Source organism: Salvelinus fontinalis, chromosome 13 (assembly GCF_029448725.1).
Source record: "Salvelinus fontinalis isolate EN_2023a chromosome 13, ASM2944872v1, whole genome shotgun sequence".
NCBI classification, from domain to species: Eukaryota; Metazoa; Chordata; class Actinopteri; order Salmoniformes; family Salmonidae; genus Salvelinus; species Salvelinus fontinalis.
Genome location: NC_074677.1, coordinates 18,059,766 through 18,074,757, shown reverse-complemented (window position 1 = coordinate 18,074,757; position 14,992 = coordinate 18,059,766). Strand labels below are relative to the sequence as shown.

The following is a 14,992-nucleotide window of genomic DNA, read 5'->3' as shown; positions in this document are numbered from 1 at the left end:
TCGCAAAATAAACTTTTATTAAATATGTCTGATTCTGACGCATTAGAAGTATTTTCTCTGCTGGCAAAAACAGGAAGGCATTATTACACTTACACTGAAAGCAAAGCAACATTTCCCAGACATATCTCAAATTTCAATTAAATCTTTGGCGTACGAAGGCCAACAGGCAATTGGAAGCTAAACCCAGATGGTTCTATTATGCTGGAGAGGGGCGCTGAATGAACAGGAGAAGCAGACGAGTGATACCAGCGTTGTGACAACCATGTCAAAGTATCTTAACCATGAATACACAGCACACTATTTTTTCAAAGGGGATTATTTATTTTTCTCCGAATGACTGTGAGGGCAAATGTATAGTTGACAGACAAGGATGAACCCATCTCTGAGAGAGAGAAAGCTCCAGGATCTTGCAATGAGGGGGACCAGTCGCAGCCTGTGTTGGGAATACACCAGGGGAACCGTTTAGTATCACCGAAATGCTTGTGTTACTAAACTCAGCCCCCAAAAAACGGTGGAACGTTGGTTAAGACACTAACAGCTTACAGACTGTAGGACATTTAGGTCACAGTTATGAACATTTAGGACACTAAAGAGGCCTTTCTACTGACTCTGAAAAACACCAAAAGAAATATGCCCAGGGTCCCTGCTCATCTGCGTGAACGTGCCTTAGGCATGCTACAAGGAGGCATGAGGACTGCAGATGTGGTCAGGGCAATACATTGCAATGTCCGCACTGTGAGACACCTAAGACAGCACTACAGGGAGACAGGACGAACAGCTGATCGTCCTCGCAGTGGCAGACTACGTGTAACAACACCTGCACAGGATCGGTACAGCCGAACATCACACCTGCGGGGCAGGTACAGGATGGCAACAACAACTGCCCGAGTTACACCAGGAACGCATAATCCCTCCATCAGTGGTCAGACTGTCCGCAATAGGCTGAGAGAGGCTGGACTGAGGGCTTGTAGGCCTGTTGTAAGGTAGGTCCTCACCAGACATCACCGGCAACAACGTCGCCTATGGGCACCAACCCACCGTCGCTCGACCAGACAGGACTGGCAGAAAGTGCTCTTCTCTGACGAGTCACAGTTTTTGTCTCACCAGGGGTGATGGTCGGATTCGCGTTTATCGTTGAAGGAATGGGCGTTACACCGAGGCCTGTACTCTGGAGGGGGATTGATTTGGAGGTGGAGCTGGGGCGGTGTGTCACAGCATCATCAGACTGAGCTTGTTGTCATTGCAGGCAATCTCAACGCTGTGCATTACAGGGAAGACATCCTCCTCCATCATGTGGTACCCTTCCTGCAGGCTCATCCTGACATGACCCTCCAGCATGACAAAGCCACCAGTCATACTGCTCGTTCTGTGCAGGATTTCCTGCAAGAGAGGAATGTCAGTGTTCTGCCATGGCCAGCGAAAGCCCGGATCTCAATCCCATTGAGCACGTCTGGGACCTGTTGGATTGGAGGGTGAGGAATAGGGCCATTCCCCCCAGAAATGTCTGGGAACTTGCAGGTGCCTTGGTGGAAGAGTGTGGTAATATCTCACAGCAAGAACTGGCAAATCTGGTGCAGTCCATGAGGAGGAGATGCACTGCAGTACTTAATGCAGCTGGTGGCCACACCAGATACTGACTGTTTCTTTTGATTTTGATCCCCCCTTTGTTCAGGGGGGATTATACACATTATTCAATTTCTGTTAGTCACATGTCTGTGGAACTTGTTCAGTTTATTTCTCAGTTGTTGAATCTTATGTTCATACAAATATTTACACATGTAAAGTTTGCTGAAAATAAACACAGTTGACAGTGAGAGGACGTTTCTTTTTTTGCTGAGTTTAGCTTTTAACAATGCAGTCTGTTACGGCTATCGTCATATTCCTCCTCGGACGAGGAGAGGCGAGACGGATCGGACCAATACGCAGAGTGGTTAGGGTTCATAATGATTTATTATAACGAAACTGAAACTGACTTACAACACAAATAAACGAAGTGCATAAACCGATACAGTACCGTGTGGTGCAACAAACACAGACACGGAAACAAACACCCACAAAACACACGTGAAACCCAGGCTGCCTAAGTATGATTCTCAATCAGGGACAACGATTGACAGTTGTCTCTGATTGAGAATCATACCCGGCCGAACACAAACATCCCAACATGGAAAATCAAACATAGACAAACCCACCCAACTCACGCCCTGACCATCTAAATAAATACAAGAAAAAGGAAAACAGGTCAGGAATGTGACACAGTCAAATGTCAAACAGCTAATATGTAAAGAAACATACAAAAAAGAAAGGCAAGAAATCAAGAATAGTGTGACGAATCCAATTAACAACCCAAATAGCACTGTAAAAGTATCAAACTGCAAGCTATACATACAGTGCCTTCGCAAAGTATTCAGGCCCTTTGACTTTCTCCACATTTTGTTACGTTACAGCCTTATTCTAAAATAGATTATATCGTCAATCTACACAAAGTACCCCATAATGAAAAAAATGCGAAAACAGGTTTTTGGGAATGTTTGCAAATGTATCAAAGAACAGAAATACCTTATTTACATAAGTATTTAGACCCTTTGCTGTGAGACTCGAAATTGAGCTCAGGTACATCCTGTTTCCATTGATGATCCTTGAGATGTTTCTAAAACTTGATTGGAGTCCACCTGTGGTACATTCCATTGATTGGACATGATTTGGAAAGGCACACACCTGTCTATGTAAAGGTCCCACAGAGCAAAAACCAAGCCATGAGGTTGAAGGAATTGTCTGTAGAGCTCCGAGACAGGATTGTGTCGAGGCACAGATCTGGGGAAGGACACCAAAAAAATGTCTGCACCATTGAAGATCCCCAAGAACACAGTGGCCTCCATCATTCTTAAGAAGTCTGGATTCTCCAAGACTCGTCCTAGAGCTGGCCGCCTGGACAAACTGAGCAATCAGGGGAGAAGGGCCTTGGTCAGGGAGGTGACCAAGAACCCGATGGTCACTCTGAAAGAGCTCCAGAGTTCCTCTGTGGAGATGGGAGAATCTTCCAGAAGGACAACCATCTAAGCATCACTCCACCAATAAGGCCTTTATAGTAGAGTGGCCAGACGGAAGCCACTCCTTAGTTAAAGGCACATTACAGCCCGCTTGAAGTTTGCCAAAGGAACCTAATGACTCTCAGACCATGTGGAACAAGATTCTCTGATCTGATGAAACCAAGATTTAACTATTTGGCCTGAATGCCAAACATCACGTCTGGAGGAACCTGGCACCACCCCTACAGTGAAGCACGGTGGTGGTTACATCATGCTGTGGGGATGTTTTTCAGTGCCAGGGACTCTGAGACTAGTCAGTATTGAGGGCAAGATGAACGGAGCAAAGTACAGAGAGATCCTTGATGAAAACCTGCTCCAGAGCGCTCAGGACCTCAGACTGGGGCAAAGGTTCACCTTCCAACAGGACAACGACCCTGAGTACACAACCAAGACAACACAGGAGTGGCTTCGGGACACGTCTCTGAATGTCCTTGAGTGGCCCAGCCAGAGCCTGGACTTGAACCCGATCGAACATCTCTGGAGAGACCTGAAAATAGCTTTGCAGCGATGCTCCCCATCTAACCTGACAGAGCTTGAGAAGATCTGCAGAGAAGAATGGGAGAAACTACAAAAAATACAGGTGTTCCAAGCTTGTAGCATCATCGACTCGAGTCTGCCAAAGATGCTTTAACAAAGTACATAGTAAAGGGTATGAATACTTATGTAAATGTGATATTTCATTTAAAAAATGTATACATTTTCTAAAATTTCAAAAACATGTTTTTGCTTTGTCATTATGAGGTATTGTGTGTAGATTGATTAGAAAAAAAGCAATTTAATCAACTTTAGAAAAAGGCTGTAATGTAACAAAATGTGGAAAAAGTTAAAGGGGTCTAAATACTTTCTGAATGCACTGTTTGTACACCGGGTAAATTTACACAAGCTAAACTAAGACTGATATGTACAGCAGTAGATTTATTAAGTGAGCTATATCAAAAATCCAGTATAAAAATAAATATACAGTGTGTATAAACAGTAGCCCATAGGGCTCTAGTCAAAAGTAGTGCACAATAAAGGAAACACAAAGTCATTTGGGATCCAGCCCGGGACTGGTGTGAACAGTATGTAGGCTGACTGCCTCATGGCCACTGCGAGGGGTTTTAGTGTACGATGTGACAAACAGGAAGATGGCACAATGGTCCATAAAGCAGGGTCTGATAGCCTTAAAAGCACCATGCACAGTAAAGCTGTCCCAACATGTCCCTACTGAGCCACAACACTACAACGCCACAGCACGGCCATTTTGTCTAAACGGTAACCGTGGGCGTGTTTTGTTCTCCATCTGCGCCGGCATTCGCAGTGGAGGAAGTTAAAAGATCTGGGCTAGGAGCAGGGCGTTGGCAGGCAGGGACCACTGGGCTGTAATGGCTCTGCAGTCAAACTGTCTGTGAATGTTCACCAGCTCACCAGCATGTACAGCGACCAAAAGACCTTTCTATTTTCATAGGTGCGAGTGATATGTATAATACAGGGGACTAATGGAGGAGCTGGGGACATTTCTATCCGGGACAGGGCATCCATTTCCACACAGCAAATACTTCTTTCACATAATGAATCTGTGGGGAGGAATAAACTTAATGAGGTGAGCACGTGACCGTGAGGACGGGTGGGTGGGGGGGGGTTGTTCATGAGAGAACTGAGAAGGATGGGGATTGTTAGAAGGGCTGTTAATAACAAAACTGTAACACATGAAGTGCTGTCAAGGGAGGCCTGGGGCATGGCCACATCTCACCTGGCTGGCAAAGCACTCAATAGCACGACCCTGATTAAGAAGAAGGAATGGTCGTTTCTCAGGCAGTTATATGTGCCCTGCACAACTTTACAATATAAGTGGCACGGTTTAGGCCATATTCCCACTACAAAATATGAAGGAGAGTCTGAGGAGTGGTGTGGCGAAAGAGAATTCTACTTTTCAAGGAGTCCACAGTTGGTTAGGTTAGCCCCAAGAAAACAATTTCCCACCCATCACCACACAATGTTACAAATGAAAAACATCTAGGTGTATGATCTACATTTGACATGTTTTAGGTGGTGGGGATGGGCTTCCATAGTTTTACCTGGCTCAGTGCAGCCGGCAGTTACTGGGACAATTTCACAATGTATCAGGCTGTTACCGCAATTTCAGGTAAAAACTCAAAACAAGTCTCAAATATTAGGTAAATGTCTATACATTTCAACTGTTTCAAAAACATTGCTCTGCTATTACCATTTTTACTGTAGAGCTGTTGGCTCAACTAGACAATTCTGTTTACACTGCCCTGCTTCAAGGGTTGCAACTGTCAGGCAGGTGTTGTAACGGTCCTGACCTGTTTTATGTTGTTTTTGTATGTGTTTATGGTCAGGGCATGTGTTTTGGGTGGGCAGTCTATGTTATCTGTTTCTATGTTGGTTTTGGGTTGCCTGGTATGGCTCTTAATTAGAGGCAGGTGTTTGGCGTTCCTCTAATTAAGAGTCATATTTAGGTAGGTGTTTTCTCACTGTTTGTTTGTGGGTGATTGTCTTCCGTATCTGTGTTATGTCTTGCACCATACGGGACTGTTCGGTTGTTCGTTTCGTTTCGATGTAGTCTGTTCCTGTCCGTGAGTTTTACGTTTTAGTTAAGTAAGTTCATGTTCAGTTTTTCGTCTACGTCGTTTTCTTGTTTTGTATTTTGAAAGTGTTCTGTTTTTTCGTGTTGCCATCGTCGTGTTAATAATAAAGAGATGGCTTATTTCCCTAATGCTGCATTTTGGTCTGATGATCCTTCTCTCCTCTCCTCGTCCGAGGATGAGGAGAACGACAGCCTTTACAGGTGTCATGCGCTACCTCCGGTAGGTAGTGGTCGAGACGTAGCAAGTACGCAGGTTTACATTTGAGTAATAGGTGTTGCCAACTGTATTTTTTTTCCGAAAAGTCTTGTAAGTGTGAAGAGGCTCTTTTGACCAAGGTCCATAGTGCAATACTTTTTCTCATCAAAAGAAATATAGGATATATAGGTGAAATTATAGGTGTCAGAGGAAAGCCCAAAAATTGTCAAAGACTCCAGCCACCCTGGTCATAGACTGTTCTCTCTGCTACCGCACAGCAAGTGGTAACGGAATGCCAAGTCTAGGTCCAAAAGGTTTCTTAACAGCTTCTACCTCCAAGTCATAAGACTCCTGAACAGCTAATCAAAGGGCTACCCAGACCCCTCTTTTACGCTGCTGCTACTCACTGTTTATTATCAATGCATAGACACTTTAACTCTACCTACATGTACATATAACCTCAATTACCTCGACTAACCGGTTCCCCCGCACATTGACTCTGTACCGGTAGCCAGTGTACGTAGCCTCGCTTGTCATTTTACTGCTGCTGTTGAATTATTTGTTACTTTTATTTTCAATTTGTAATTTTTTTTTTTTTTTTTTTTTTTACTTCTTAAAGCATTGTTGGTTTAGGGCTTGTAAGTAAGCATTTCACTGTAAGGTCTACCTGTTTTATTTGGCGCATGTGACAAATACAATGTGATTTGATTTGAAGTAGGGTTCCATTTGGGCTGCAGACATGATGTGCTCCACAGAGGGCTTGTCCTCATACAGGGTGCCATATAATGGAGGTAAGGGACCGTAGTTTGTAAACTGAGTGTACAAAACATTATGAACACCTGCTCTTTCCATGACATACTGTTGCCTGACCAGGTGAATCCAGGTGAACACTATGAACCCTTGTTGATAAACAGGTTAAATAAGGATGGTGTATGTGTGCCATTTAGAGGGTGAATAGGCAAGACAAAATATTTAAGTGCCTTTGAACGGGGTATGGTAGTAGGTCCCCGGCGCACTGGTTTGTGTCAAGAACTGCAACGCTGCTGGGTTTTCACACAACAGTTTCCTGAGTATACCGAGATTGGTTCACCACCCAAAGGACATCCAGCCAACTTCAATATTAGGAAGTTTTGTAACTTAATGTTTTGTATACTCAGTTTATTCAGTTTCAGTACAAAATATTGTTCACCATTGTTTAATATGACATTAAAACAATGACATTCTTGGAAGTAGGAAAACTAAAGACAGAACAGGTTTGTGTGTATAACTTACAAACAATTCATACTTAGAATAATGAGAGTAAAACAATTTTATGTAGCTATAAAATGACATGACATTGCAGTGGTATGATGAGCCATATACTGCACAGTATTCAGCATCGTGTACATTATTGTGTACAGAGTCGGGAGCATTTTAGACCTCCGCTTCACACTGTGAACCCGGGTGGCCCTGCAAGCGGTTGGCTGAGGTCTGCAGGGTGTGAACTGTGCCTGAAACTGATCTACTCCTCCAAAACCAAAGTGTTTTTGTAACTGAGCTAATGGCTTTAGACACAAGGGGTCAAAGATCAGCAAGCAATAAGACAGACACTTAAGAAAAGAGTCCACACTGTGAGCACAAGGCACAGTGAAAAGCAGTTTTGATAGCTAATGCAATAACCACAGCCAGACATCAAACCAAGCAGACCGATAAGAGACCAGAGAGCAGTCAAACGCTGAGAGAAGAAAAACAGAAGAGGAGGACAAGTGAACTTCCATCCATCGCGGTTGCTCTAATTTGTCCGACGTGTGACGTGTCCGATTGATTATTATCAGGAATCGCGTGGAGCGGAAATGGCCCCTCAATTGCTTGTTTCTGAACTCGGTCTGATCCTGGGAGAGTCATTTTTAAACACAATCTACAGGCTGGGGCCTCATCCCAAAAAACACCCTATTCTCTAGTGCGAGGTAGGGTAGGGAGAAGGGTAGAAGGAAGGGTAGGGGGTAGGGTAGGGAGAAGGGGACCATTTAGGACACACCCTGCTGGTGAGTTGTAACTTCACCCCGTCTGTGTTGGAAGATGGGGGCGTTGGATTGGGCTGGCTGAATGGGAAGAAGAAACCGGTCGGTCAGCCTGGCTGCTTCACAGACCTCCTGCTGTGCTGCAGGCTGCAGCAGACAGGCTGTGCTTTGTTGTGGTCCATCATTCAGGAGATGAAAGCTATTCAAATAATCAGCCATGTTAGTTCTGTTAGCTCTGTTTGGATTGTTTTAGCGAGAGTTGTTTTAATTAAAGGGGGGTCGGGAAATGGGCCTGACCCGGGATGTTGTTCAGAAGTAAAGACAAGGGCAAACAAAGTTGTTCTCTTGTTTGTATTCATTTCCAAACAAGCAATGGAGTTGTGCTGTGGGGTAGTTTGCTGACCAGTTCTTGTGTGGGTAGTCTGTGTGTCTGAGTGTGGTGTGCATGTGCATCTGTGTTTGCGTGTGTGTTCAAGGATGTACAGTATGCCACCTGGATGTGTTTGGAGGGAAAGGTGATGGCTGGTGATTTATTGTATTCCCATCAGCTACGCTCCTTGTTGAAACACTAGAGTAAAGTCACCACGAAATACGACAAAAGCCTGAGCCAGGATTCCATATGCATTTCTAGAGCACCCCACAATCATATCTCCAGCTTGTCACAGGCCAATGGCCAAGAGCCAAAGACTTACATCAATACTATTGAGTGGATGGCAGGCTGCAATCTCTTCCTATTGGCTTCAAAATGATTGGTTGACAAAGGGGTTGAAAGAGTATTTCTGTGTGGGAGAAAGAGAGGAATAAGGTGTTGAGGGGGAGAAGCCTAAAGCACTTTCCTATACGTCCTCCTCCACCTTGTCGCCATCCATAAGGAAAGCGATAGTAAAACGTGGGTTTTGTACAGTTTTCTCTAGATAAGGGACTGTTATGCCAATCCCCTTCACCCTGACTCATTTTGTCCATAATACTTAGAGGACAGCTGGTTTTCAGTCATCATTTGATAGAATAATATTTTTTTTGCTCTGAATCCTTCAATCTCAGGCTGATTCTTTTGCGGTTTTAGAAAAATTAACACTTTAGTCTATTTCTGTGTGTTTTTGTACGGTTGATAATGGTGGTGACAGTCTTATAAATACCATTTGAGGTCATAATGCTGTATTAAAATTAGACTCATAACAGATATAGTATTTTAATTTGATCACCCTTTTGCAGTACAGAAAATGTAAAACTAGCAGTGTATTTGATGTTTTAAAAGGCTTCTGAAGTTTGTAATTTCCACCTTGAAAATTAAGACTTGATTTTCCCTCACAAAAAGTGCACCAACAACTACAAAAATGTCCATTAATTACAATCCACGTAATGATTCACATTTCATGCTGCTGCAGGATTATTTTCCTGCTGTAGAAAACTGGCTTCAAATGAAGATCCTACATCTGTACCTAATCCTTGCATTTTCAGCAGACTCTATAATGTTCCACCCCACCGCTCTTCACACAGGAAGGTAAACAAATAAGTCTTCACTGACATTTGAGCATTACTACTTATGTGAGCCTCTTCCGTCGCTGGCTTGCACTGAAACGGTAATCAAGTGTAATGTTGCGATTGAACACCTGCCTAATTTGGATGAAGCATGCATGGCAGTGTCTGCCGGGGATCTCTGGCGCTCTAATGTGAGATGACAGAACATTTCTGCATGTTCACTTCTCCTCTCTAACTTCCTGGACCCAGCTTCACATGACACCATTGTAAACCATGTACTGTATTCCGCTACTTGCTTCTATTGATAGAAGCATAAGGCCGACAATTACTGTGTTTTACTGTCCCAGTCAAAATGGGAAATTATCTTTAGAGGAGTAGAGACGAGTAGGGGCATTGCCTCCTCAGCCAGTCATGCATACGTTCTTGTAGACAGTAAGGACTCAATGGATACTGTTCACGGGTCTTCAAGGGGAAATTATTTTTCACCACAGGTAGACAGCAAGACACAGCCTTCCCCGTCCCAGACCAAGCAATGAAAAGCAGTAAACATTATCAACAGGGAAACAGTCAGTAAATAATAGATGTAGTGCTGCCTACTGGCTGTTACGTTGTTCAGTGTGATGTGTAACAACAAGAAACAACCTTCACTGTCCCAGTATCGACAGTGAAACAGAGGTGCTTAACATTAGAACACTGCTACTGTTATATTGTATTAGAGTGGCCTTTTACCGACCAGTAGATACATCCTGATGGCAGGGGGTCGAAGCAGTGACTGAGTGGGTGGTCTGCATTATGGATAATAAGGAAGGTTGTTTTCCTGAATTGCACATTTGTTCAGGAGGGAAGGGTCTGGGAGTCCAAGGATAATCAATGCAGTATTTGTGATCCGAGGTAATTTGTTATGAATTGAAGCTGTTAGCAAACTGAAGTTGCAGGTTTGACAGAAAATATGTGCAAATGTTAAATATTGCTGGGATGCTTATGCCATACTTTGAATTAGATATGAAAACTCAACATACATGTAAAGGACATTTCCTACATACAAGCCTGCCATTCGGCCTACATTATTCTAATATTGTTTGGTGGGCAATGTTCAGTTTCTTCAGTTTTAGGAACTGGCTCAATTCATTAATTGAAATGAATCCTAGTACAATATAAAAGCATATAGAAGCTGAATACAACCTCTTATAATGGAGACTGCATACGGTAAGAGACCAATATGTGCATTGATATGGTTTCCAGGACAATAGCCTTGAGTGCCAGGACACAGACTACAAATGGATGAGGCACAAATCATTTCCCTCTTTCATTTATTTAATGCCCCATTTGTTTGACTCCATTTGTATTGAATGAAAGAATTACTTAGAAAAATAAAGTCTAGCCATTCGTCACTGTTTTTGTTGCTGTCTGTATTGTAAGAAGGAATTCTGTGTCCTCAACTGACATAATTAGAACACCTTCTAGAGAATGTTTTGTTTGTAACTCACAGTTGTAGTGTGTGGATTTAATTATCTCCCAGCTACGGGTTTTAGAGTTCCTTTGATTCATTAAACAAAATTCTATCTTTTCAATTTGACTTGTTTGGTATCAGAACATCAACATGTTCAATAATAACAACATCACTGTGTGGTGATGTGGTTCTACCTTTGAAGAAGCAGTCCTTGCTGTGCACCACGTAGATCCGTCTCTTCTGCAGGCAGGCGGTGCGGTACACCTCACAGTGGTTCTCGTAGAACCTGCCGTCGGAGCCGCACACCGGCACAAAGGTGGGCCGACACTTCTCCTGGCACACACACTCTGCCCGGCCCGTCACCTCCAGCAGCACACACTGGCGGCCCCTCCCACAGTATGTCCTCCTGCAGGGTCCTCCGTCTGACCCAGAGTGGACTGGAAGAAACAGAGAGAGAGAGAGGGAAGCCAGGGTTTAGGTGGGAAGAAACACTGACTGAGACTGGAATAGACAGGAAAAAAGCCAGGGTTTAAGTTGGTAGAGTGCCAGTAGACTCTGAAAAACAACATGTACTGAACAGCATCCTATCATACTAAGAAAACCCAGTATGAAAACAGGAAGGATGGTTGGACAGGTTGTGTTGGAGGACAGAACATTAATCACTTTGAACACCTGTTGTGTGCGCCAGAAAAAAGTGAATAAAATCACTGAAAATAACAGTGTTGTGATTTTCCATTCTGGTGGACTCATTAACACCTCCCCTGAAAAAAAGAACAATATATTCCATACACACACACATACACGCATTGCACCTTACTTCTCCTCACACATCCCTCCTAGCACCTGTCAGTCCCGGACCCCTCACCATGGAGGCCCTCTCACTCCCTGCTGATTGAATCTATTTGCACTTAAAGCAGGGCAAAAGCTGCTGAGGCTTGCAGTCACTCCACCTTGGATTGATCTTCCCGGGCCCTGGGGCCTGGGAGGGACCGCTCTCCTGGTGGGATCTGAGCTGGGATTTATGGAGCCTGTTTTGGGAAAGAGCTGGGCTGGTGTTATGAGCTAGGCTGGGAGGAGAGAGAGGGGAGATAGAGCTGGGATTAGCAGCTAGGCTGCAGCGAGAAAGGGATGCTGGGCTGGGGTTATCGGCTAGGCACCGGCGCGAGAGGGATACTGGGCTGGGGTTATCAGCTAGGCTGAGGCTAGAGACGGATGCTGGACTGGGGTTAGCAGCTAAGCTGCGGCGAGAGACGGATGCTGGACTGGGGTTAGCGGCTAAGCTGAGGCGAGAGACGGATGCTGGACTGGGGTTAGCGGCTAAGCTGAGGCGAGAGACGGATGCTGGACTGGGGTTAGCGGCTAAGCTACCTTTCTGGGAGGAGAGGCAGGGGATCTCAACCTCAGCGATGAAGCATCCTGGGCAGGTGGGGAATTATTGTCCAGGAATGTACTATATTGGGTATCTGATTAGCATCACTCAGCATAATATTTCATTCAGAATTATTCAGCATTATACATCATTGTTTGATGCTCTAGAGGGTCATCTTTTAATTCCCTTTTATGAAACCATTGTAGCTCAACTCAAGACCTCTATCCCTACTATTATAATAAAACCGTTGAAAACACAAATTAAATCTGCCTTGAGTATAATCGTATCTAAACCCCTAGAATATTTAATAACAAAGGTGCGGTTCCATTGTTAGAGGATAAAAGTCATTTAATTACATAAAGGAGACTCCAGAGGATGCACACGTGCACACACAGACAGACAGAAAGACACAGACACAGAGAGAGAGAAAGAAAGAGAGGAGAGAAAGAAAGGAGAGAAAGAAAGAAAGAAAGAAAGAAAGGAGAGAGAGAGAGAGAGAGAGAGAGAGAGAGAGAGAGAGAGAGAGAAAGAGAGGGGATAGAGAGAGAAAGGAGAGAGAGAGAAAGAAAGACATGAAGGTGAGAGAGAAAGGAGAAAGAAAGAAAGAAAGAAAGAAAGAAAGAAAGAAAGAAAGAAAGGAGAGAGCGAGAGCGTGTGTAGCTGAAGGCTGACCTGGCTTGGCCGTATTGATGTGTGCTCTGTCATAATGAAGTGTGAGGTGTCAGCCAGGAAGGAGTACAGGTACAGTCACGGAGGGTGTGTGTGTCTTGGGGGGGGTTACACAACACGATGCCTTATAATCCAGTTTGCTAATTGTTCTGCATGTATCCGCAAATAATTTGTGGGAATGCAAATACCCCGGCTCCTCAGTGACCTTGTTGTCGGTGTCAAGGTCAGGGCCGATTACTGGATTGTTTGTATTCTCCAAACACCAAAGATGAAATGCTCAGCACTGTCCGGAACCACTGGTTGTTTTTCTTTTCCCCTCCTCCCCCCGTCCCTTCCCCATTCTCTCCCCTAAAGTCTACCTTTGCAGAACAGGCCACAACTAATCAATGAGAAAGGTTCTGAGGTTCTGGTGTTTAAAGTCCGGCATGCCTACAGTAAGTGGACCATGTAAGCTTCAGTTGTGACTAGCTTGGGAAGCTGAAGTGTCATTTGATAATCCTGTCTGAGCTGCAGCTCAATCGTTCTACATGGGCACTTACAAGTTCAACCAAGCCTTTGTGCCAATGGCAGTGAGAACATGCTGACTGACCAGCGGCGTCAGGGCCTCACATCTCTAGTCCCTGCTTTCAGTCTTTCCTTTGTATATCTATTAGTCCCTCCTATCTAAGATCCAGTGGGCTTAGGCAGAATCCAGACATTGTCCCTCATAATAATCCAAGACTTCTAGAATTTGGGTGAACATTGTCACTACGATCTATCATTGTTCCGTCTGTTATCTTCTTTTTCATAATCACAAGTCAAAATCACGTCCTCCCCTGAGTGCTTGATATTTACCAGAGGAATGTGTACGTTCTCCCCTGAGTGCTTGATATTTACCAGAGGAATGTGTATGTCCTCCCCTGAGTGCTTGATATTTACCAGAGGAATGTGTACGTCCTCCCCTGAGTGCTTCATATTTACCAGAGGAATGTGTATGTCCTCCCCTGAGTGCTTCATATTTACCAGAGGAATGTGTACGTTCTCCCCTGAGTGCTTGACATTTACCAGAGGAATGTGTACGTCCTCCCCTGAGTGCTTGATATTTACCAGAGGAATGTGTACGTCCTCCCCTGAGTGCTTGATATTTACCAGAGGAATGTGTATGTCCTCCCCTGAGTGCTTCATATTTACCAGAGGAATGTGTATGTCCTCCCCTGAGTGCTTCATATTTACCAGAGGAATGTGTACGTCCTCCCCTGAGTGCTTCATATTTACCAGAGGAATGTTTATGTCCTCCCCTGAGTGCTTCATATTTACCAGAGGAATGTGTATGTCCTCCCCTGAGTGCTTCATATTTACCAGAGGAATGTGTATGTCCTCCCCTGAGTGCTTGATATTTACCAGAGGAATGTGTATGTCCTCCCCTGAGTGCTTGATATTTACCAGAGGAATGTGTACGTCCTCCCCTGAGTGCTTGATATTTACCAGAGGAATGTGTATGTCCTCCCCTGAGTGCTTGATATTTACCAGAGGAATGTGTATGTCCTCCCCTGAGTGCTTGATATTTACCAGAGGAATGTGTATGTCCTCCCCTGAGTGCTTGATGGATTGACATTTGCTTTAATAATCCTTTTATGAAATAACAATCTTTAATTTTGCTACCTTCAGATGCATCAGGTCTCTGTAATGAAAGGGTATCTTCAACAACATCTATCTGCAAAAACAGTATGTCAGTATACTCTGGAGGCAGAAGGACATGCTCTGTATTTAGTCGATAAAACACCTCTATTTGTACCTGAGGCTACATACTAAGCCTGATTAACATTTAAACAGCAATTAAAGAAAACTTTCCAAACCACAAAAGAAGAGATATGGCTGAGTTATCTGCCTTGAAACACTGAGGGACACTTAGAGGGAGGGAGACTGCCTGGCCTGCCAAACTGCTCTAATTAGAGAGGAAGTGCCACTTCTCTAGTGATGCGGGACTTCCAGTAACAGAGTAATAACTGAGCCCCAATCTACCGTCTTCGTCGTTTCTTTACTGCTAGTCACATCTCCTTAGGCTTAGGATATGGCATTTGCAAATACAATGTGGATATTGTGGGTTCCAAAAGGAGGCTTTGGATTCTGCAATGATTTCCGAGATCATTCTATTTGGTTTAAATCAGATG

General features: G+C 44.1%; 1 protein-coding gene across 1 annotated transcript in view; it reads right to left on the bottom strand.

Moving 5' to 3' along the window:
- Positions 1–14,992, bottom strand: part of LOC129868196 (follistatin-related protein 4-like) — a 234,638-nt gene that overhangs the window by 114,001 nt on the left and 105,645 nt on the right. Inside the window, exon 4 of the mRNA XM_055941940.1 lies at positions 10,999–11,241. Coding sequence (XP_055797915.1) covers positions 10,999–11,241 — 243 coding nt within the window. The remainder of the gene's footprint in view (positions 1–10,998; positions 11,242–14,992) is intronic.